We start from the raw sequence: 25,632 nt of genomic DNA, 5'->3' as shown, positions 1-25,632 counted from the left end.
GATACAAACAGAGGCCTGCTTCGAGAGGGCGCGGAACAGACGAGTTCTGAACCGGGCAGCACAAAGCGTTCAATTTCGTTATTACTGGCTTCTAGATTCAAATAATTAAATAATTCTGGCTCCCAAACCGCGTGACCGATCAGGTTGAAATTTTAAACTTTTGTTTCGCATGTCACCTGAATTATAAATGTGAAGTTTCGCATATACAGAGGAAGCGGTTCCAGAGTAAACATTAATTAATATTTATCCTTCAATCCAAGATGGCGGCCAAACCATGTGACTTCTGATGTCATAATTTTCACCACATGTGCAAACACAATTGTAGACGATAAGTGCAAATTTTCGCTTCGCTAGGTTAAGCAGTTCCAGAGAAAACATTATTTAATATTTTTCTTAAAACCAACATGGCTGCCAAACCCTGCGCCCGATCCCGTTGAAATTTCAAACCTCATTCCGCATGACTGTTGCACCATAAAGGTGATGCTTCACATTTATTGATGCAGTAGTACCAGAGTAAACATTAATTAATATTTTTTCCTTCAATCCAATATGGCTGCCAAACGTTGCGTCGTACCTCAAAAGGGGTTGGAACTTTTTATTCGTCAAGGAGAGGCGGTCATAGTGGTCGAGTTTCGCCTGGATCTGTTCAGCCGTTTCAGAGAAAAGACGTTTGAAGATATTGTTTTTCAATCCAAGATGGCTGACGAACCATGTGACCTATGACATCAGAAATTTATATTCTGCTTCCAACTGGGTATTGGAACACGGTTGTGAAGTTTCGTGTTAATCGGTTAAGGTGCGTTTTTCTATCCAAGATGGCCGCCAAACCATGTGACGTGTGACGTCATAATTTTTATCATGCGTGCATAATGCCCTCTCGATGATAATTACAAATTTTCGATTCGTTTGGTTAAGCGGTTCCAGAGAAAACATTATTTAATATTTTCTTAAATCCAAGATGGCGGCCAAACCATGTGACTTATCAATTCGAAATTAACAAACTTATATCGCCTTACTCTCCCGAATATAGTTCTGAAATCTCCCCTTCAGTGGACCAGCGCTTCTGGAGAAGAAGATGTTTGAAGGTTTTAGGGTTTTTCAAGATGGCCGCCAAACCATGTGACCGATCAGAAGAAATTAACAAACTTGAGAAAGGATCTCATGGGGAATATATCTGTGAAGTTTCGTCTTAATCTGTCTTGCCCTTCTGGAGAAGAAGATTTTTAAAATTTATTCATTTTCAATCCAAGATGGCTGCGAACCTTGTGACCTATGATATCATAAATTTAAATTCTGCTTTCCATCGTCGGCCGAACAAGTGTGTGAAGTTTCGTGAAAATCGGATAAGGTCTATTTTTCTATCCAAGATGGCCGCCAAACCATGTGACTTCTGAGGTAAAAATTTTTTACCATGTATGCAGACTTGAGGGAGGAAGGCAATTGCAAATTTTCGCTTCGATGGCTTATGAAATACCAGAGAAAACATTATTTAATATTTTTCTTAAATCCAACATGGCGGCCAAACCATGTGACCTATCACTTTGAAATTAACAAACTTGCATCGCATACATGTCCCGAATATAGTTGTGAAATCTCGCCTTCATGGGACCAGCGCTTCTGGAGAAGAAGATGTTTGAAGGTTTTAGGGTTTTTCAAGATGGCCGCCAAACCATGTGACGTATCAACAACAAATTAACAAACTTGAAAGAGGACATCAGGGGGAATGTACCTGTAAAGTTTCGCCTTAATCTGTCCAGCCCTTCTGGAGAAGAAGATTTTTTTTTTAAAAACACTAAAAAACAAGATGGCGGCCGAATTACGTCATCGATGACATCAAGAAAAACATTTTCCGCAGCAATTTTAGGCGTAGATGATGCTCAGAATTTTTCAGATTTTTCCTATATGGCGTTCTACTTGACGAATTTTCACTGGAATATCGCTTCACCTATGACGTCACGAAAAATCACACGTGTTCCCCATAGGGAGCTTAGTAAAATGTATCAAGCGAAAAATTTTCCATTGCACGGTTTCCGAGATACAGATGTCCAAAGTTTATCGCTTTTTTCAAGATGGCGACCGTACCACGTGACCAATGACGTCATAATTATAACGTGATTGTGCTATCAAAAGATACATACTGTGGTGAAAATTTTGTGTCGATCGGACTTAGTATCCCAGAGAAAATGGTTTTTAAAGCGAAAAAGGGTGCAAAATGCCGGCGGAAAAAGAAAAATAATAATAATAACTAGAACTGCCACTTTATAACTGCTGGCAGTGATGACCGGGTACCCAGACGTGTCGACCTTTGATACAACATGGGACTTTCTGCAGATGACAGTCGCAAAGTTTCGCATTGAAAGGATAAGCGGTGCCAGAGAAAAACATTATTTAATAGTGATACAAACAGAGGCCTGCTTCGAGAGGGCGCGGAACAGACGAGTTCTGAACCGGGCAGCACAAAGCGTTCAATTTCGTTATTACTGGCTTCTAGATTCAAATAATTAAATAATTCTGGCTCCCAAACCGCGTGACCGATCAGGTTGAAATTTTAAACTTTTGTTTCGCATGTCACCTGAATTATAAATGTGAAGTTTCGCATGTACAGAGGAAGCGGTTCCAGAGTAAACATTAATTAATATTTATCCTTCAATCCAAGATGGCGGCCAAACCATGTGACTTCTGATGTCATAATTTTTCACCACATGTGCAAACACAATTGTAGACGATAAGTGCAAATTTTCGCTTCGCTAAGGTTAAGCAGTTCCAGAGAAAACATTATTTAATATTTTTCTTAAAACCAACATGGCTGCCAAACCCTGCGCCCGATCCCGTTGAAATTTCAAACCCTCATTCCGCATGACTGTTGCACCATAAAAGGTGATGCTTCACATTTATTGATGCAGTAGTACCAGAGTAAACATTAATTAATATTTTTCCTTCAATCCAATATGGCTGCCAAACGTTGCGTCGTACCTCAAAAGGGGGTTGGAACTTTTTATTCGTCAGAGAGGCGGTCATAGTGGTCGAGTTTCGCCTGGATCTGTTCAGCCGTTTCAGAGAAAAAGACGTTTGAAGATATTGTTTTTCAATCCAAGATGGCTGACGAACCATGTGACCTATGACATCAGAAATTTATATTCTGCTTCCAACTGGGTATTGGAACACGGTTGTGAAGTTTCGTGTTAATCGGTTAAGGTGCGTTTTCTATCCAAGATGGCCGCCAAACCATGTGACGTGTGACGTCATAATTTTTATCATGCGTGCATAATGCCCTCTCGATGATAATTACAAATTTTCGATTCGTTTGGTTAAGCGGTTCCAGAGAAAACATTATTTAATATTTTTCTTAAATCAAGATGGCGGCCAAACCATGTGACTTATCAATTGAAATTAACAAACTTATATCGCCTTACTCTCCCGAATATAGTTCTGAAATCTCCCCTTCAGTGGACCAGCGCTTCTGGAGAAGAAGATGTTTGAAGGTTTTAGGGTTTTTCAAGATGGCCGCCAAACCATGTGACCGATCAAGAAGAAATTAACAAACTTGAGAAAGGATCTCATGGGAATATATCTGTGAAGTTTCGTCTTAATCTGTCTTGCCCTTCTGGAGAAGAAGATTTTTAAAATTTATTCATTTTCAATCCAAGATGGCTGCCGAACCTTGTGACCTATGATATCATAAATTTAAATTCTGCTTTCCATCGTCGACCCGAACAAGTGTGTGAAGTTTCGTGAAAATCGGATAAGGTCTATTTTTCTATCCAAGATGGCCGCCAAACCATGTGACTTCTGAGGTAAAATTTTTTTACCATGTATGCAGACTTGAGGGAGGAAGGCAATTGCAAATTTTCGCTTCGATGGCTTATGAAATACCAGAGAAAACATTATTTAATATTTTTCTTAAATCCAACATGGCGGCCAAACCATGTGACCTATCACTTTGAAATTAACAAACTTGCATCGCATACATGTCCCGAATATAGTTGTGAAATCTCGCCTTCATGGGACCAGCGCTTCTGGAGAAGAAGATGTTTGAAGGTTTTAGGGTTTTTTCAAGATGGCCGCCAAACCATGTGACGTATCAACAACAAATTAACAAACTTGAAAGAGGACATCAGGGGAATGTACCTGTAAAGTTTCGCTTAATCTGTCCAGCCCTTCTGGAGAAGAAGATTTTTTTTAAAAAACACTAAAAAACAAGATGGCGGCCGAATTACGTCATCGATGACGTCAAGAAAAAACATTTTCCGCAGCAATTTTAGGCGTAGATGATGCTCAGAATTTTTCAGATTTTTCCTATATGGCGTTCTACTTGACGAATTTTCACTGGAATATCGCTTCACCTATGACGTCACGAAAAATCACACGTGTTCCCCATAGGGAGCTTAGTAAAATGTATCAAGCGAAAAAATTTTCCATTGCACGGTTTCCGAGATACAGATGTCCAAAGTTTATCGCTTTTTCAAGATGGCGACCGTACCACGTGACCAATGACGTCATAATTATAACGTGATTGTGCTATCAAAAAAGATACATACTGTGGTGAAAATTTTGTGTCGATCGGACTTAGTATCCCAGAGAAAATGGTTTTTAAAGCGAAAAAGGGTGCAAAATGCCGGCGGAAAAAGAAAAATAATAATAATAATAATAAACAGAAGAAAAACAATAGGGTACCCTGTACTCACAGGGTACCTAATAATAAACAGAAGAAAAACAATAGGGTACCCTGTACTCACAGGGTACCCTAACTAGAACTGCCACTTTATAACTGCTGGCAGTGATGACCGGAGTACCCAGACGTGTCGGCCTTTGATACAACATGGGACTTTCTGCAGATGACAGTCGCAGTTTCGCATTGAAAGGATAAGCGGTGCCAGAGAAAAACATTATTTAATAGTGATACAAACAGAGGCCTGCTTCGAGAGGGCGCGGAACAGACGAGTTCTGAACCGGGCAGCACAAAGCGTTCAATTTCGTTATTACTGGCTTCTAGATTCAAATAATTAAATAATTCTGGCTCCCAAACCGCGTGACCGATCAGGTTGAAATTTTAAACTTTTGTTTCGCATGTCACCTGAATTATAAATGTGAAGTTTCGCATATACAGAGGAAGCGGTTCCAGAGTAAACATTAATTAATATTTATCCTTCAATCCAAGATGGCGGCCAAACCATGTGACTTCTGGATGTCATAATTTTCACCACATGTGCAAACACAATTGTAGACGATAAGTGCAAATTTTCGCTTCGCTAGGTTAAGCAGTTCCAGAGAAAACATTATTTAATATTTTTCTTAAAACCAAACATGGCTGCCAAACCCTGCGCCCGATCCCGTTGAAATTTCAAACCCTCATTCCGCATGACTGTTGCACCATAAAGGTGATGCTTCACATTTATTGATGCAGTAGTACCAAGTAAACATTAATTAATATTTTTCCTTCAATCCAATATGGCTGCCAAACGTTGCGTCGTACCTCAAAAGGGGGTTGGAACTTTTTATTCGTCAAGGAGGCGGTCATAGTGGTCGAGTTTCGCCTGGATCTGTTCAGCCGTTTCAGAGAAAAAGACGTTTGAAGATATTGTTTTTCAATCCAAGATGGCTGACGAACCATGTGACCTATGACATCAGAAATTTATATTCTGCTTCCAACTGGGTATTGGAACACGGTTGTGAAGTTTCGTGTTAATCGGTTAAGGTGCGTTTTTCTATCCAAGATGGCCGCCAAACCATGTGACGTGTGACGTCATAATTTTTATCATGCGTGCATAATGCCCTCTCGATGATAATTACAAATTTTCGATTCGTTTGGTTAAGCGGTTCCAGAGAAAACATTATTTAATATTTTTCTTAAATCCAAGATGGCAGCCAAACCATGTGACTTATCAATTCGAAATTAACAAACTTATATCGCCTTACTCTCCCGAATATAGTTCTGAAATCTCCCCTTCAGTGGACCAGCGCTTCTGGAGAAGAAGATGTTTGAAGGTTTTAGGGTTTTTTTCAAGATGGCCGCCAAACCATGTGACCGATCAAGAAGAAATTAACAAACTTGAGAAAGGATCTCATGGGGAATATATCTGTGAAGTTTCGTCTTAATCTGTCTTGCCCTTCTGGAGAAGAAGATTTTTAAAATTTATTCATTTTCAATCCAAGATGGCTGCCGAACCTTGTGACCTATGATATCATAAATTTAAATTCTGCTTTCCATCGTCGACCCGAACAAGTGTGTGAAGTTTCGTGAAAATCGGATAAGGTCTATTTTTCTATCCAAGATGGCCGCCAAACCATGTGACTTCTGAGGTAAAAATTTTTTACCATGTATGCAGACTTGAGGGAGGAAGGCAATTGCAAATTTTCGCTTCGATGGCTTATGAAATACCAGAGAAAACATTATTTAATATTTTTCTTAAATCCAACATGGCGGCCAAACCATGTGACCTATCACTTTGAAATTAACAAACTTGCATCGCATACATGTCCCGAATATAGTTGTGAAATCTCGCCTTCATGGGACCAGCGCTTCTGGAGAAGAAGATGTTTGAAGGTTTTAGGGTTTTTCAAGATGGCCGCCAAACCATGTGACGTATCAACAACAAATTAACAAACTTGAAAGAGGACATCAGGGGAATGTACCTGTAAAGTTTCGCCTTAATCTGTCCAGCCCTTCTGGAGAAGAAGATTTTTTTAAAAACACTAAAAAACAAGATGGCGGCCGAATTACGTCATCGATGACGTCAAGAAAAACATTTTCCGCAGCAATTTTAGGCGTAGATGATGCTCAGAATTTTTCAGATTTTTCCTATATGGCGTTCTACTTGACGAATTTTCACTGGAATATCGCTTCACCTATGACGTCACGAAAAATCACACGTGTTCCCCATAGGGAGCTTAGTAAAATGTATCAAGCGAAAAAATTTTCCATTGCACGGTTTCCGAGATACAGATGTCCAAAGTTTATCGCTTTTTTCAAGATGGCGACCGTACCACGTGACCAATGACGTCATAATTATAACGTGATTGTGCTATCAAAAAAGATACATACTGTGGTGAAAATTTTGTGTCGATCGGACTTAGTATCCCAGAGAAAATGGTTTTTAAAGCGAAAAAGGGTGCAAAATGCCGGCGGAAAAAGAAAAATAATAATAATAATAATAAACAGAAGAAAAACAATAGGGTACCCTGTACTCACAGGGTACCCTAATAAATAACTAGAACTGCCACTTTATAACTGCTGGCAGTGATGACCGGGTACCCAGTCCGTCCGCCTTTGATACAACATGGGACTTTCTGCAGATGACAGTCGCAAAGTTTGGCATTGAAAGGATAAGCGGTGCCAGAGAAAACATTATTTAATAGTGATACAAACACAGGCCTGCTTCGAGACGGCACGGAACAGATGAGTTACGAACCGGGCAGCACAAAGCATTCAATTTCGTTATTACTGGCTTCCAGATTCAAATAATTAAATAATTCTGGCTCCCAAACCGCGTGACCGATCAGGTTGAAATTTTAAACTTTTATTTCGCATGTCACCTGAATTATAAATCTGAAGTTTCGCATATATAGAGGCAGCGGTTCCAGAGTAAACATTAATTAATATTTATCCTTCAATCCAAGATGGCGGCCAAACCATGTGACTTGTGATGTCATAATTTGCACCACGTGTGCAAACACGATGGTGGATGATAACTGCAAATTTTCGCTTCTCCAGGTTAAGCAGTTCCAGAGAAAACATTATTTAATATTTTTCTTAAAACCAACATGGCTGCCAAACCCTGGGCCCGATCGCGTTGAAATTTCAAACCCTCATTCCGCATGAGCGTTCCACCATAAACTTGATGTTTCACATTTATTGATGCAGTAGTTCCAGAGTAAACATTAATTAATATTTTTCCTTCAATCCAATATGGCTGCCAAACGTTGCATCGTACCTCAAAAGGGGGTGGGAACTTTTTATTCGTCATGGAGAGGCGGTCATAGTGGTGGAGTTTCGCCTGGATCTGTTCAGCCGTTTCAGAGAAAAAGACGTTTGAAGATATTGCTTTTCAATCCAAGATGGCTGACGAACCATGTGACCTATGACATCAGAAATGTATATTCTGCTTCCAACTGGGTATTGGAACACGTACGTGAAGTTTCGTGTTAATCGGTAAAGGTGCGTTTTTCAATCCAAGATGGCCGCCAAACCATGTGACGTGTGACATCATAATTTTTACCAAGCGTGCATACTGCCTGCTAGATGATAATTACAAATTTTCGATTCGTTTGGTTAAGCGGTTCCAGAGAAAACATTATTTAATATTTTTCTGAAATCCAAGATGGCGGCCAAACCATGTGACTTATCAATTCGAAATTAACAAACTTATATCGCCTTCCTGTCCCGAATATAGTTCTGAAATCTCCCCTTCATTGGGCCAACGCTTCTGGAGAAGAAGATGTTTGAAGGTTTTCGGGTTTTTTCAAGATGGCTGCCAAACCATGTGACCGATCAAAAACAAATTAACAAACTTGAGAAAGGACCTCATGGGGAATATATCTGTGAAGTTTCGTCTTCATCTGTCTTGCCCTTCTGGAGAAGAAGATTTTTAAAATTTATTCATTTTCAATCCAAGATGGCTGCCGAACCTTGTGACCGAGGATATCATGAATTTAAATTCTGCTTTCCATCGTCGACCCGAACAAGTGTGTGAAGTTTTGTGTAAATCGGATAAAGTCTATTTTTCTATCCAAGATGGCCGCCAAACCATGTGACTTCTGAGGTAAAATTTTTTACCATGTATGCAGACTTGAGCGAGGAAGGCACTTGCAAATTTTCGCTTCGATGGCTTATGAAATACCAGAGAAAACTTTATTTAATATTTTTCTTAAATCCAACATGGCGGCCAAACCATGTGACCTATCACTTTGAAATTAACAAACTTGCATCGCATACATGTCACGAATATAGTTCTGAAATCTCGCCTTCATTGGACCAGCGCTTCTGGAGAAGAAGATGTTTGAAGGTTTTAGGGTTTTTCAAGATGGCCGCCAAACCATGTGACGTATCAACAACAAATTAACAAACTTGAAAGAGGACCTCAGGGGGAATGTGCGTGTAAAGTTTCGCCTTAATCTGCATAGCCGTTCTGGAGAAGAAGATTTAAAAAAAAACACTAAAAAACAAGATGGCGGCCGAATTACGTCATCGATGACGTCAAAAAAAACATTTTCGTCAGTGATTTTTGGCGTAGATGATGCTCAGAATTTTTCAGATTTTTCCCATATGGCGTTCTACTTGACGAATTTTCACCGGTATATCGCTTCACCTATGACGTCACGAAAAATCACACGTGTTCCCCATAGGGAGCTTAGTAAAATGTATCAAACGAAAATTTTTTCCATTGCACGGTTTCCGAGATACAGATGTCCAAAGTTTATCGCTTTTTTCAAGATGGCGACCGTACCACGTGACCAATGACGTCATAATTATAACGTGATTGTGCTATCAAAAAAGATACATACTATGGTGAAAATTTCCTGTCGATCGGACTTAGTGTTCCAGAGAAAATGATTTTTAAAGCGAAAAAGGGTGCAAAATACCGGCGGAAGAATAATAATAATAATGCGTAATAATAAACAGAAGAAAAACAATAGGGTACCCTGTACTCACAGGGTACCCTAATAAACATAAGAAAAACAATAGGGTACCCTGTACTCACAGGGTACCCTAATAATAAACATAAGAAAAACAATAGGGTACCCTGTACTCACAGGGTACCCTAATAAACAGAAGGAAAACAATAGGGTACCCTGTACTCACAGGGTACCCTAATAATAATAAACGTCATGGGTCAGGGTCAGGTGTCCGATCAAAGCAGGGTTGCATCAAAGCGGGACGTCTTGGTACCCAGTCATCACTGCCAGCAGTTATAAAGTGGCAGTTCTAGTTAAGTCTCATAGATTAATTACGTAACACACCAGTACACAAAACAAGTCCTGGTAAAGGTCTGCAATCTGATTTCTCTTTTTCTTGTTTTAAAATAAACAGCATGTAGTTGTTAATAAGCAAAAAAAAAAAAATTGTATCAGTGAAACCCATTAGCCCACAAATATTATTAACCACAATAGACTGCATCACTTTTCTGAAACATTTTAATCCCTCCCCCTTTGCTGTCATTAGCACTCAAAAGAACATTGCTTCTGCCCCCCCCCCATCCCTTTTTTAGCTTGTGAATAAAACTATAATGTGGGAGGTATTAATGTTGAAGATCGTTTCTCAAGTCTTTCTTGTACCACAACACCTCTGTTGAGACTGGGATAATTAATCAGTGCTCACCCCTACCCCAACACCACCACCAAGCTGTTCGGAACTTAAAGTCCTGCTGGGCATAGTTTGAAGTCACACTTCAATAATAGATTGATTTAGAGCACCAAAATCAGCCGCGAGTTCAATGGATGATAACAATCGTACATTTATACATTTTTTATTATCAATACGTCACATTCAGTTATATTGTTACGGGGCCGGGTATCGGCGACGAGCACGACCGCTATATGGAGTTGCGGGTCGGCTCCACCGATCACCCGGAATTTATATGTCGTCACCCCGGATAACTCCGCAGCTGACGGGTCCGTTATCGGACCGAAGTTCGCCAATAGATAGACCACGTGGGGTAGGGTCGATTGCCAATTTCAATTTACCTAAATACCCACGTCGTCCAAACTACCAGGGAAATTCACCCTCGACGATGCTCTTATGGAACGAGTCGCTAGCGTACTCGAACCGTGTGCGACCCGAGCGGATAATAACCTAGCTTTCGTCCGTCCAAATGTCCCTTTACAGCGGCAACAGCCTGGCTAATTCTCCAACACGCAGCGTGTTAAACCAATAAAAGAAAGGATGAGGACGAACCGATACATTTAACACATGGGTTTATTTATAATGGAGCAGGGGGGCACGTAAGAAGCAGAGCTATCCGAATAATAAAAGGCACGTATGTACAGCAAGGCACTTATACAATTACTACTTACTATACTGGCGCCACAAACACACACGCACACCCAAAGAAACGGATCCAAAGCGGTCTTTATTGAGGCCTCCAGCTCTTATGGAGAGGCGAGCTGAAGACCAGAACCTGCCTCGGACCTGTCCCCCTCATGTGTTCTTCGAGCTGAATCGAACCGAGCACCAGCGAGAGGCGAGCCGAATCCAGACACCGGCGAGCCGCGATCAGCCTCCCGAGCTCCGGCGGATCCTCACGCGCCCCAGAACACGTGCTGGTGAAGACGAGTCGCCGATCCTTCGCAACCCGCTCGAGTAGATTCAACCAAACAACCACCAACCCAACACCAACCACCAACTACTCTCTGTGCTCTTCGTTCTCTTTTTATACCTCTCAGGCGCAGCTCGCTCCAGCGTGTCCCGATGGGTGGGGCTCGACCTTTCCCCTACTCGGCGAGCCGCCAAGCGAATCGGTGGGCGGGGCATGTCGCATTCCATGACTTGGAGTGCCCAAGCGAGCGCGTGGAGAGGAGCAGAGGGTTTTCGTTGGTGTTGCAAAAATAAAAGGAAACCCTGACTATTAAAATAACTTCACAGCTCATGAACATTTATTCACCCATGAGACTAGGGAAAGGGAGCTATCTGTCTCTTATCGATATTGACCACATTTCGGTCTCTGATCGACCACATTCACTCATCGATATAACTGAGCTATAGGAACCTGAATGTTGTGTGCTCATGGCTTCCAGATTCACAACAATATTTTATCAAACAACATAAATGACCTACACAACACACGGCCAGCGTTAAACATCCTATTGTGCCATTTGCTTAGGTACCTCACATTATATGTGTGCCTGGTTGAAGCAAAGTGCTGATGGCTGTATTTCCATAATTCTTATTCTTCCAGGTCTCATAAAGTAAATCAGAGAAATAGCCTATTTTTGTGCCTCAAATTGACCAGGCGTTGTCACGCATTTTGGTTTTCACGATCGAGTAACATTTCTCATCCTTTTTCTTTTCTTTCGTTCAATAAATTTGATCCTCGGGAACCTAAATTGCTTCCAGTGGAAGAGAACTACTGAAGATCGAGTGACACCAGATGATGCATTTGCATGTTATCTCACAACCTTTCGATAGATTTGGCATGACAAAACCGCCTTCAAAAGGTGAAACATTTTACCGATCTTTAACATGGGTAAACATCGAAGAGATGAGCACAATTATCCTGCGATAAAATGTGGAAAAAGGCCCACAATGCTTTTCTAAGAAAGGAAATTTTTTTTTTAATCTGTCCATCAATAAATTAAGCCACCTTGGGAGAGTGGAAACTAATTTGATTCTTTGAAATGGAATCAACAATTTTTTGTTCAATTAACTGCTGGATTACACATAGTCAGAATAAACAAAGAGCACCAACTGCAACCACACACCTTGGTCTTCCCTTTCTTCTGAGTTTCCTGTTCTTGTACCAGCTTACTTGAGCTCGCAGCTTCAACCAAAGGAGAGGGGTTTGGCTGACGGACAGTTAGCTCATGGACCAAGCCTTCAGGGAGCGAATCTGTGGATGCATCGGAATATGAAGTAAGTCACTTTTTTTGTACTTATCACAGTTCAAGGTTTTGAAAGATTGTTCAGCAGTGATGGATCCTGGCTTCATGAACAGGTGAGCCATGTCCACAAAAATAAAGATGCCAAATTGAGCAAAACAACATCAACACCAATCATTCATCAGAATAGCTGAAATCAATATCAAATGACATGAATATTACGGCAAAAGCTGAAAACTTGCTACTTTCATTTTGATAATGTTTTCTTTGGTTAGCCAATCCACATCATATATTAATATGCGAAAGACAGACAAACAAACATACAGGGGTGAATACATAACCTCCGTCCATCCACCTTCGATGGTGGAGGAAATTATCAAAATCTGGAACCTAAATTTTTGGTGCTGGTCCAGTCAGATGATAAACTATTTGTTTAAGCTTTTGTCCACATATCCACTGTGAATTACATCCCTCATCATCTGGGTTTCAATTAGGGATGAGGCAGCTGTCAGGGGCTGCTTTTTTGACCTCTAACACTCAACATGGAATATGTCCAGAAGAACATGGAAAAAAAAAGTCATCTTTGTGCAGAGAATGGAGGGAAGCATACAGATAAATTGTAACTGCATGCATCGGGATTGTGTGGCCACTTTGTAGATATTGTAAAAACCGGGAGAATGTCTGGCAGGTGTCTCCCATTGGCCAGGACCTGTACACAAAGTGCTGATGTAGCACATGGGTTCATGTCTACATAACAGACAGACATGCATAACAGATGTTTGACTACATATAACTACATAACAGATGTTTGAGAGATGGATATTTGGTTATTATCCTTTATGGGACGGGTTGCCAGCTCAACCGTCATAGGAAAAAATTTCACTCCATGCTGATGATAGCAGCAAGCTAGAAATGTGTCTGCTAATTGATGCCTCTCCTGAGGTGCAGTGGGATGAGGTTGTGTTGCCACAAAAGCTTCTATAACCTTCAAGCTCACTAAAACTATGGATAGCAGTATAGTAGCTGCCACTGTATTTAGCAGTATGAAGGCGAGGGGGGTGGGGGGTTAGTGGAGGGAGGAGGGGTTCTGTGTCTTTCACAGAGTGCAACCAATCCTGATGTTGCATTTCAACTTTAATACTTTAACATCTTAAAATCTTCTTTCCTGACTGCAGTTCAGTAATGTCAGTAATTGTGTAATAGCTGCCTAATCAGGGTGGATGTGTGGCAAGTGCCTCCATGAGTCAGGACATTCATAGCAAGAGTTGGTTTGGCACATGGGTTAATAGCACTTTAACAGTTAAGAGGTGATATTTTGATGTGTGTGTGTGTGTGTGTGTGTGTGTGTGTGTGTGTGTGTGTGTGTGTGTGTGTGTGTGTGTGTGTGTGTGTGTGTGTGTGTATGTGTATATGTGTATATGTGTATATGTGTATATGTGTATATGTGAATATGCGTATATGTGTATATGTGTATATGTGTGTGTGTGTGTGTGTGTGTGTGTGTGTGTGTGTGTGTGTGTGTGTGTGTGTGTGTGTGTGTGTGTGTGTGTGTGTGTGTGTGTGTTATTATCAGCAATGCTTGTGATACCTTGCTATGTCACATGATCAACTATCAACATTCAAACACTCACTGGATGGCTAACCAGATATCAATCGCATAATATTAACACAAAACCATAAAAACACAAGTGATGAGCCATCATAGCTATTCTATTCAGCTTCAATTTGAGTAAAGTTAAACATTTTCCATGACCAACATTTTGCTATAATCTAGTGTACAGTAATTATCATGATCATCGCTACATAAAATTTGGAGTTCTGAATAATCCAGACGAGTTAGCAGTTATGTATCTGTTCAACATTTGGACAATTTGAGGGAAGTGCCACAGCTGCTCAAAACAATGCAATTGCAATATTATCACTCGATGAAACTATAACAGTAATACGAGTTAAACAAACAGAAATACAATATGGTGTCATTTAATATATACACTACATGGCCAAAAGCAAGGGCACACCTGCTCGTCCAACATCTCATTCCAAAATCATGGGCATTGATATGGAGTTGGTCCCCCTTTGCTGTTATAATGGCCTCCACTCTTCTGGGAAGGCTTTCCATTACATGTTGGAACAATGCTGTGGGGATTTGCTTCCATTCAGCCACAACAGCACTGATGGGTGATTAGGTCTGGCTCGTAGTCGGCGTTCCAATTCATGCCAAAGGTGTTCGATAGGGTTCAGGTCAGGGCTCTGTGCAGGCCAGTCAAGTTCTTCCACACTGATCTCGACAAACCATTTCTGTATGGACCTCACTCTGTGCATGGGGGCATTGTCATGCTGAAAGAGGAAAGGACCCTCCCCAAACTGTTGCCACGTTGGCAGCACAGAATCATCTAGAATGTCGTTGTGTGCAGTAGCGTTAGGGGTCTAGCCCGAACCATGAAAAACAGCCCCAGACCATTATTCCTCCTCCACCAAACTCTACAGTTGGCACTATGCATTCAGGCAAGTAGCATTCTCCTGGCATCCACCAAACTGCCAGATGGTGAGGCGTGATTCATCACTCCAGAGAACGCGTTTCCACTGCTCCAGAATCCAATGGCGGTGAGCTTTACACTCCAGCTGACGCTTGGCATTGTACATGGTGATCTTAGGCTTGTGAGTGGCCGCTCGGCCATGGAAACCCATTTCATGAAGCTGTCGACGAACAGTGCTTGTGCCGACGTGACTTCCAGAGTCAGTTTGTAACTCGGTAGTGAGTGTTGCAACCGACAGCCGATTTTTCTGCGCTACATGCTTCAGTACTCAGTAGTCCCGTTCTGTGAGCTTGTGTGCCCGACCACTTCGTGGCTGAGTTGTTGCTCCTAGACATTTCCACTTCACAATAACAGCACTTACAGTTGACCGGGGCAACTCTAGCAGTGTGTAGCAGGGCAAAAATTTCACAAACTGACTTGTAAAGGTGGTATCCTATGACGGAGCCACGTTGAAAGTCACAGCTCTTCAGTTCCGCCCATTCTACTGCCAATGTTTGTCTATGGAGAATGCATGGTTGTGTGCTTGATTTTATACACCTGTCAGCAATGGGTGTGGCTGAAATAGCTGAATCCACCAATTAGAAGGGGTGTCCACATACTTTTTGCCATGTAGTGTATTTTTAAATGGTCACAAAATGTTATCATTGCTCACAGTTTTGTTGAACAAACAAACAATGTTGAACAAAGGATGATTTTTATTAAACTCCGCACACCTATAAATCCTGATATGAATGAGGCAATGACAATTATTTGAATAAAACAAGATATAAACAATAAGATTAATACATGCAAGGCAAAGATTAAAATGATGTTGAGTCTCACCATCTGCTGATGGTAGTCTCCCTCTCCCCTTGGAGGACACAACACCAGATATACAGTGCCTGTACAATCCCAGATTAAGATCACTGGTTTGAAACGTTGAAGCTGAGCTGCCTTGCCTTGTACTAGTTGGTGATGGCTTCATTTCTCAACTAGAGTAATTCGACTGCGCGCAGTCGACGGGTATGCCTCCGCTCTCCTGCACAAACACTTGAGTATTGACAAATTTGACCCTTGACCTTTACCATATCTGGCCCAAAATCTAATCAGTTAATTGCCCTATCTAACTTTACGTTCGTACAAAATTTGATGAAATTCTGTCCAATATTTCTTGAGTTAGGGCATAAACAGTAAAATTTCAGAGTTTGACCTTGACCATAGACCCTTGACCTATATCACATCTGGCCCAAAATCTAATCACTTAATTGCCCCGTCTTAATTTACCTTTCTACCAAGTTTGATGACATTCTACAATTTGCTTCTTGAATTATCGCGTAAACGAAAATCCGGACGGACAACCCGGAAACATAATGCCTCCGGCACCCTTGGTGCGGAGGCATAAAAATGGCATTCTACATAAAATAATAAGACTCTCATCAAAACAAAAAAGTCTTCAAGACCAATTTTAATGAAGCTGTTGAAAAAGCAAGCAAGATGGTGCATGTAGTCACTTCCTAAAATACTTTTTGCCACACACCAAAATACTGAAACGATTGTATGGAAGTGGTGCTCAATAACCTGTCCTTTGACCTCAGGTCAAAAAATGAAGGGCATTTTGGACAAGGTCTGGACACAGGATGGAAGGGGCAAAAAGTCCACCATACTAGTGTTTCTACAAAATAAATATATGGCCAATTATATTTTATCGCAGCCAGGATAGATAAAAATCCATTAATGACATGCGTTTTAATTGCTCAGTCATTTTTCCCTTGTAGCAAAGCGACAATGACCAATTGCAATTTTTTTCTTTTTGATTCAAATGGATTCAAGGAAGTGGGGAACTGAATTTTATTATGCCACATTAGTACGAGCTGATGTTCAATCAAACATCAATCAATAGCCTTAATAAAGCAATTGGTCATCGTAGCTATTCGCTCAAAATCCAACATACTATACAAACATTTAACAATTTCAAAAAGCAGAAGTGACTTGGTGAATGGCGTACCATCAGGTAGATTTAGGCAGAGCCAATCAAGTGCAGTACGCAGATCACCCCCGTAAGCCAACGTAGCTGTCATGGCAGTATCTATGTGCTCGTGGATGAAGCCTGTTGCATGCAATGACTGATACACATCCTGGGAAATCGAAAAAGTAAAATAGGGATTACAAAAAATAAAATCAAACAAATAAATAAACAAACCGGTTGGCCATCCCATCTGAAACAATGGCTTATGATGTTCAGAACAAAGACAAAAATTCTACGACTTTCGTGGCATTGTATTGGCCTCACCCATTTAACTTAACCCCTCACCCTCATTACAGATTCATCATTCTTTCCATCACTCTTCCCACCATCATTCCAACTTCTTCCTTAAACTTTTCATTGTAAAAGTTTTTTAAAGCACTCTTATCACAGGTTTTGATGGTATCGTTACCTCCGCCACCAAAAGTAGACAGAGTTTATGTTTTCACCACTGCCTGTTTACTTGCTTGCCTGTCTGTGAGCAGGATATCTCAAAATGTTATGGAGGGCCTTTGACAAAACTTGGTGGACAGGTTGTATGTCTGACTAGGGCAAATTGATTCGATTTTGGTGAAGATGTAAATCCGGACCCAGACAGCAGAATTTTTCAAGTGATTTTTCACCACTGAGTGATCGGGCCAAAAATGATATTTCAAAAAGTTATGGATGGATTTGGACGAAACTTGGTGGACAGGTTGGGTGTTTGACAAGGACGAATCAATTTGATTTTGTTGAAGATCTGAATCTGGATACAGATGCAAGTTTAAAAAAAAAATTTTTTCAAGGGATAGGGATATTCTTCACCATTAAGAGATTGGGCCAAAAATGATATTTCAAAAAGTTGTGGGTGGATTATGACAAAATTGGTGGATGCGTTGGGTCGGTGACAAAAGCATTTTTGATAAGGAAATTAGATTTTGGTTCAAGTCCAGATGGAGATCCAGCCTATCAGTGGCATGGGTGTCGATCGCTACTTAAAAGTGGGGGGAGGGGAGGGGGGAAGCATGCCACACTCCCCATTTCTTTCTCTTTCTGTAGTATGCCACACTCCCCATTTCCTTATCTTTCTTTCCCTCTTTCTTGTACTCTGTATTTGCGGCTAACACAATACATTTGTTTGGGCAAGTTGTCACATGAGGATCGAGTAAAATGACGGTCCAGATAGAATTGTTTACATGGTGACCGCCATGTTGTGAAGCAGTGTCGATTGGAGTGCTTTGGAGTACTTGTTTGAACGTTTTAAATGAAGCAAGCCACTTGCTAATGGAACACACCCCTGGTGTTGGTATAGCGCAGGCATGATGGGCAGAATGGCCTCCGAATTCGTCGGAATTCCTAGCTAAATAGATATAAATCTAAATATTAATCACATCCTGCATTACTCCCTTCCGGAGTTTATCATTCATCAAGTTGGTCTGAATGGATAAACACGAAAGGCCTTATGGGGGCCCGGGGGGGGGGGGGGATTCGGATTATCTCGCAGTCCGTAATGATGATGCCTGCAGTTCGGATGTCCGCCTTTCGAGGACACTTGGCACTCTAATTACACATTCATCTCCAATGAACAATGACAACTAGAAGGGCACTCGGTAGAGCGCATACCTCCGCCACGCAATGCCTGATCCATGAGAACATATCGGGCCGAATACATTTTTAAAATGTCATGCTATACAGCACTACATCGTTTTTGGTCCTATCAAAGGTGAAGAATCACGTTTGAAATTAAATAATTCTCGTACACAGATCCGGATCTTCACAAAAATCGAATCGATTCGTCCTTGCTACACACCCAACATGTCCACCAATTTTCATGCGAATCTGATCACAACTTTTTGAGATATCATGCTATATATTAGTTTAGCCCGAATCTCTCGATGATAAAGAATCACTTTAAATATTCTTGTCGTCGGATCCGGATCTTCACCAAAATCGAATCAGTTTGTCCTTGTCACACACCGAACCTGTCCACAAAATTTCATCCGGATCAGTCCACAACTTTTTGAGATGTCCTGCACACAAACAAACAGACAAACAAATAAAAATGGTCCATAGGGCCAGGACTTGACGAAATTCATAAGTGACCATGACTACCATGAAAAACCGTAAATAGCACTTACCATGTTAAATTAAAATACCTGTCACCTCCGTAATTCGTAACGGATGTGACCAATTTTTAATCCAATCAAAGATTCTCCCCTCCTACGTCCGTGTTTCAAATTTGAAAGTAATCCGTTAAGATTTGGCGGAGACATGAATTTTTGAAAATCGGCTCATGCTAAAAGATACGGATTTTCGCGATTTTCAGGAATTTTTCCTGACCTTGACCTTTGACCTTGACATGCCAAAAGTTATAGGGTTCTATTCTGGTGGCCAATAAGTCCATTGGTGAAGTTCCATGACATTCCGACTCGAAATGAGACCTGCAGAGCGAGAGGTACACACAAACAAACAAACTCACAAACTGAACCGACCAACATACTTGACAAAATCGTAGATTTCGTCAAGTAAAAAACAAAAAAAATAAATTAAAATACCTGTCACCTCCGTAATCCGTAACGGATGTGACCAATTTTTAATCCAGTCAAAGATACTCCCCCCCCCCTACGTCCGTGTTTCAAATTTGAAAGGAATCCGTTAAGATTTGGCGGAGACATGAATTTTTGAAAATCGGCCCATGCTAAAAGATACGGATTTTCTCGATTTTCAGGAATTTTTCCTGACCTTGACATGCCAAAAGTTGTAGCGTTCTATTCTGGTGGCCAATAAGTCCATTGGTGAAGTTCCATGACATTCCGACTCGAAATGCGACCTGTAGAGCGAGACGTACACACAAACAAACAAACTCAACCGACCAACATACTTGACAAAATCGTAGATTTCGTCAAGTAACAAGAAGACTGCATTGTGCAGAGCACGATATTTGCAAAATCCATAAAACAAATTTGATCGAAAAAATAAATGGCGGTTGAATTCAATGACCAAATATAAATCCTCTTCAACTTTCAAGTCAATTGGATTAAAATTTAGAAATCTCACTTAAGTTGTTGACCTTGGGCCTATGTTGACCTTTTGACCTTCAAAACAATAGGCCTCTTCCTGATGCCAAACTATCATGTGCTGAAATTTCGTGAAGATTGCTTTAAAATTGTGACCTGGAGGTGATACAGACAGACAGACAAACAAACAAACAAACAAACAGACAGAATAACAAAATCAACTGAGCAAAAAAAACTTGAAAAATCTTCGATTTTGTAAGTAACAAACAGACAAACAGAAAGGGGTGAAAACATCACCTCCTTCACCTTCGATGGCGGAGGTAATAAAGTTTTCTTCCCTTTAAATTTCACTGTTTTGAAGAAGAGAAGTTGAAGCAACACAGCACTGCAGTAGAAATGTCTATCCGTATCAGAACTCACGCATAAGTGGTACATTTTCAGTGCATGCGCACCATGCAGTACGTGCTTACTCCAACCAATTAAAACCAGCATGACGTACACAAGCCGATACCGGTCTCTTTTTAAATACTGCCCACCAGCACAGATTGATTAAAGATAACTTATTTGGGGAAAGTTAATATTGATTTATCCTTTATTAGATTATGCATTTGAGGAACATCCTGCATGGCCTACTGTATCCGCTCTGGGTCTTCCTGCCCTTACTCTCGCACCATGCCATGCACCCACCACACAACCACACACTCTTCACCCATTTCCCCGCATCATCTCCACATTTCCCAACCCTGCCAACGCTACATCCTCCTCCTGTCCCTAACTATATAGACCTTCAACATCTGAGGCCTGCTCTCCAATCTAACAGACGTCTCAACTCCAAGCTGCTGCTGCTAAAACTGGCATTCTCTGCTATATAGAATCACTCCTCCCACAGGATTTTCCTCTGCCTCACCTCAACCACTGTCTTTTCTGTTTCGACGGGCCAGGACCCTGTCCATGTGGTGAAGTTGCAGTTTACATCATGAACTCCATTTCCCACCATCTGTGTACTGCTCTCATCCCTCCAAAACACCAGGAGTACCTCTGGCTGTTAGTAGGGGTGCCAAGGTGCAGAAATGTGCTTAAAAAGAGATTGAGGTCGTCATGAAAGAACATACTTTTGTTCGAGATTTTTTTTGGTAGATTGGACCTTGGCGCACATGACTGGGATGGCCTGCTCGGCCAACTCTCTTGCGAAAGTGCTCATCTGGCTCGATTTATCATGTGTCACCATGACGAAATTTGGCCCAAAAATTAGGGGTAGGAAAAAATGGAATTCATTATTTCAACATGTTCCTATTGTTGTTTACCAACATTTTAGGTATCAGAAGAAAGGGTTTGGGCTGGGCTACAATTTGGTATGAGAAACATTTTGATGGGGTCACTGAATGCAGGTTGAGGGGTCAAAAGGTCACGCTCAGAAGGGTCAGGTGAAAATCTAGTGGCCGTGGGTATAAATGGAACTGCTGTACCCAAAGCAATAAATATAAATGAATGACACAAACACAAATTTAAGAGTACTATATAACAAAGTTTTTGATAATCAAGCCATGTTAGGTGGATACAGAGAATTTGGGAATTAACCCCTTTATGTCTATGAGCAGAATCGCAAAAATGGCAAAAGTCGGCTTTTTCTCATAAAAGTTATTATTCGCTAATTACTTGACCAAAACATGACTAGACATTGTCAGAAGGTATCAATTGATCAATTTCAACCTGTTTTACCATTTACTTTGGCTAAAGGTAAGTTTTATGCCTACAATATCATTTTAACCCAAGTTAGAATTTGCTGTCCCAATGAGACACCATACTTTTTAAAAACAAAGAGCTCTTCATTAATTGGAGGTGTAAAATTGATCTCCTCATGACCTTCAGCCATGCAACAGGAAAATTCAGAAGGATTTTAATCCATCATATCCAATAACATCATCAAAATTATATTGAACTGATGATACATAATAATAGAGGAAGTTTAAGGTAATTTGTTTAACAATACAAACACCATGAATCTTGAGTTAGATGATCAGAATCTTGAGTTAGATGCACAGATTAGGGATGTTGGGCCTTCAAGCGTGTCATCTCTTACTTTGAACTTGAAGCCAAGATAACCAAACACCCAAGGGCCTTGCAAACTCTGATCATGTAGGCCTAAGGCATGCAAGGAGATTACGCAGCTGGCCTAGAAATGTAAAGTAGAAATTGAAGTCATGTAATCATAGATTTGCTGTGCCAATTGTAGACTACATCTGGGCTTCATGAATCATGTGTTTTTTCATGAAATCTACGGAAGCTCATTAGGACAGAGGCATTCAGTTCATTGTTTATCTGACAAAAATGTCTACTCTTGCCATGTCTGATGTTAATTGTAACATCATTGTTATGTTACTAGTAGTAGGCCTATACATGTTATCATGCTCTGTAAATAAATGGGTATAATGGAATAAAGTTTTGAATTGTTGACCTCCCCTTCCCCCCCCCACCTCCCCCCTCAGTAAAAGTTGAGCCTGTTAGACTGAAGATGTTCGTTGAAAAGGCGAAAAAGAAATCAACACTTCAGCAAACGAAACAACTGTACATTGAAGAGAGTTCTGTCGTCCACAACCTCTGCTTTGCTGAAAGCCTAGCACATAAAGAGAAAGTTGACGCCTTTTCACACGAGTGGGCAGAATATCCCAGTTCACTTTTCACACCAGACGAGCTACATCCATCGGGTTTCTCAATGAGAAAGGGCAACAAGTCTGATTATGCCACAATGCTTAAGGCCACGATTGGATCTCAATGGAAGGAACTTGAGCAACTGCCAAATGTAGAGTCAGGGACAGGCTATTTCATTGACCTTATGGCCTTCATTCAGCGCTATCAGGAACTTGGGAGCACTACATTCGAAGAGCTATCAGCAAAGTGCCTTGAAAAGATCTTGCGTCTTAGACCAAAGGATTGTCAGATTGTCCATGTTGTTGGTGATCGCTATGATGTTATCCCTCAGAAAAGCTTGAAGATTGAGGAGAGAATGCAAAGAAGCAAAACGGCAAAGAAGACCAAAACCTTCATGCCTCATGACAACCTACAGCTCCCATCATGGAAGGGTTTTGTCTCAAACCACAAAACAAGGAACATCTCCAACAGTACCTTTCAACGACATGTATGACAAATCACCAGGGAATACCAGTGGGATGCACCTTGATACTGGGAGGCATGACTCAGGGACCAGCCACGATGTTGACAAATCATGGGACGTCGGAACTTGACTGCTTGGGATGTGATGAACACGAGGAGGCTGATACACGAATCTTTGCTCACATTGCATATTCAGCAAAGGAACAAGGATGCAAGAGGGTAATCATCTAAGCCACAGACACAGATATCTTGATGATGGGCATCTACCATGTTTTGAGGGTGCAAGGCTTAGAGGAACTCTGGATGCAGAAGCAGAACATCTTCGTTCCATGCCATGTTATTTCCAGATTTCTGACAAGCAATTATACAAATACCATAAGTTCATCTTTACTCTCGGCATCACCGGCTGTGACACAGTCAGCTACACTTTCCATTGTGGAAAAAAGCGTGCATTGAAAGTGGCATTGGACTGTGGAAAGATCCTTGAATCAGTTGCACCGTATGGAATTCCTGATGAGCATGAGCATGTTGAAATATCAGAAGCCATATCAGAGTCCGCACAGAAATACATCTACGCACGATATGGGAAAAAGGACTTCTCTGGATCTATGGATGAGCTACGATGTCATCTGTTTCAAACAAAGAAATCTGACCTCCGATCATTGCCACCGACCAGCGACTCATTTCAATTTCACATCATGAGGGCTCTGTACCAAATGTTACTTTGGAAACGTGCCACGCTGGCAAATCCGTTGCTGCCGGATCCTACAGACTTTGGTAGGAATACCAAGAAAAGATACAGTGGGGAGAACAAGTATTTGATACACAGCCGATTTTGCAGGATTTCCCACTTACAAAGCACGCAGAGGTCTGTAATTTTTATCACAGGTACACTTCAACTGTGAAAGATGGAATCTAAAATAAAAATCCTGAAAATCACATTGTATGATTTTTAAATAATTAATTTGCATTTTATTGCATGAAATAAGTATTTGATACATCAGAAAAACAGAACTTAATATTTGGTACAGAAACCTTTGTTTGCAATTACAGAGATGAGACGTTTCCTGTAGTACTTAACCAGGTTTGCACAGACTGCAGCAGGGATTTTGGCTCACTCCTCCATACAGATCTTCTCCAGATCCTTCAGGTTTCGGGGCTGTCGCTGGGAAACACAGACTTTCAGCTCCCTCCAAAGATTTTCTATTGGGTTCAGGTCTGGAGACTGGCGATGCCACTCCAGGACCTTGAGATGCTTCTTACGGAGCCACTCCTTAGTTGCCCTGGCTGTGTGTTTCGGGTCATTGTCATGCTGGAAGACCCAGCCACGCCACATCTTCAATGCTCTTGTTGAGGTAAAGAGGTTGTTGGCCAAGATCTCACGATACATGGTCCCATCCATCCTCCCCTCAATACGGTGCGGTCGTCCTGTCCCCTTTGCAGAAAAGCATCCCCAAAGAATGATGTTTCCACCTCTATGCTTCATGGTTAGGATGGTGTTCTTGGGGTTGTACTCATCCTTCTTCTTCCTCCAAACACGGCAAGTGGAGTTTAAACCAAAAAGCTCTATTTTGGTCTCATCAGACCACGTGACCTTCTCCCATTCCTCCTCTGGATCATCCAGATGGTCATTGGCAAACTTCAGACGGGCCTGGACATGCGCTGGCTTGAGCAGAGGGACCTTGTGTGCGCTGCAGGATTTTAATCCATGACGGCGTAGTGTGTTACTTATGGTTTTCTTTGATACTGTGGTCCCAGCTCTCTTCAGGTCATTGACCAGGTCCTGCCGTGTAGTTCTGGGCTGATCCCTCACCTTTCTCATGATCATTGAGGCTCCACGAGGTGAGATCTTGCATGGAGCCCCAGACCGATGGAGATTGACTGTTATCTTGAACTTCTTCCATTTTCTAATAATTGCGCCAACAGTTGTTGCCTTCTCACCAAGCTGCTTGCCTATTGTCCTGTAGCCCATCCCAGCCTTGTGCAAGTCTACAATTTTGTCCCTGATGTCCTTAGACAGCTCTCTGGTCTTGCCCATTGTGGAGAGGTTGGAGTCTGATTGATTGAGTGTGGACAGCTGTCTTTTATGCAGATAACGAGTTCAAACAGGTGCAGTTAATACAGGTAATGAGTGGAGAATGGGAGGGCTTCTTAAAGACAAAATTAACAGGTCTGTGAGAGCTGGAATTCTTACTGGTTGGTAGGTGATCAAATACTTATTTCATGCAATAAAATGCAAATTAATTATTTTAAAATCATACAATGTGATTTTCAGGATTTTTGTTTTGGATTCTGCCTTTCACAGTTGAAGTGTACCGATGATAAAAATTACAGACCTCTACGTGCTTCGCAAGTGGGAAAACCTGCAAAATCGGCAGTGTATCAAATACTTGTTCTCCCCACTGTACCTGCAAGCTACTCTAATGACAAAGCCATCCAAACCAGGCCTTCTCTC

General features: G+C 41.2%; 1 protein-coding gene and 1 pseudogene across 6 annotated transcripts in view; one reads left to right on the top strand and one right to left on the bottom strand.

The window, feature by feature from the left end:
• The window catches only part of LOC147031835 (ATP-dependent RNA helicase DHX29-like), a 186,339-nt gene that overhangs the window by 121,644 nt on the left and 39,063 nt on the right, over positions 1–25,632 (bottom strand). For all 6 annotated transcript variants that reach the window (XR_015054646.1, XR_015054647.1, XR_015054648.1 and 3 more), the window contains 2 exons: positions 17,053–17,182; positions 12,415–12,542 (listed from right to left, as the gene is read on the bottom strand). Coding sequence is in view for 3 of the 6 variants with exons in the window: in XM_085868169.1 (XP_085724295.1) it covers positions 12,415–12,542; positions 17,053–17,182 (258 nt within the window). In the remaining 3 variants the exon portion in view is untranslated. The remainder of the gene's footprint in view (positions 1–12,414; positions 12,543–17,052; positions 17,183–25,632) is intronic.
• Positions 22,558–25,632, top strand: part of LOC147031836 (uncharacterized) — a 3,220-nt pseudogene continuing 145 nt past the window's right edge.

Source organism: Eptatretus burgeri, chromosome 2 (assembly GCF_056783735.1).
Source record: "Eptatretus burgeri isolate ZD-2024b chromosome 2, Ebu_testis_v1, whole genome shotgun sequence".
Classification (NCBI taxonomy): domain Eukaryota; kingdom Metazoa; phylum Chordata; class Myxini; order Myxiniformes; family Myxinidae; genus Eptatretus; species Eptatretus burgeri.
This window is presented reverse-complemented; position numbering and strand designations above follow the sequence as displayed.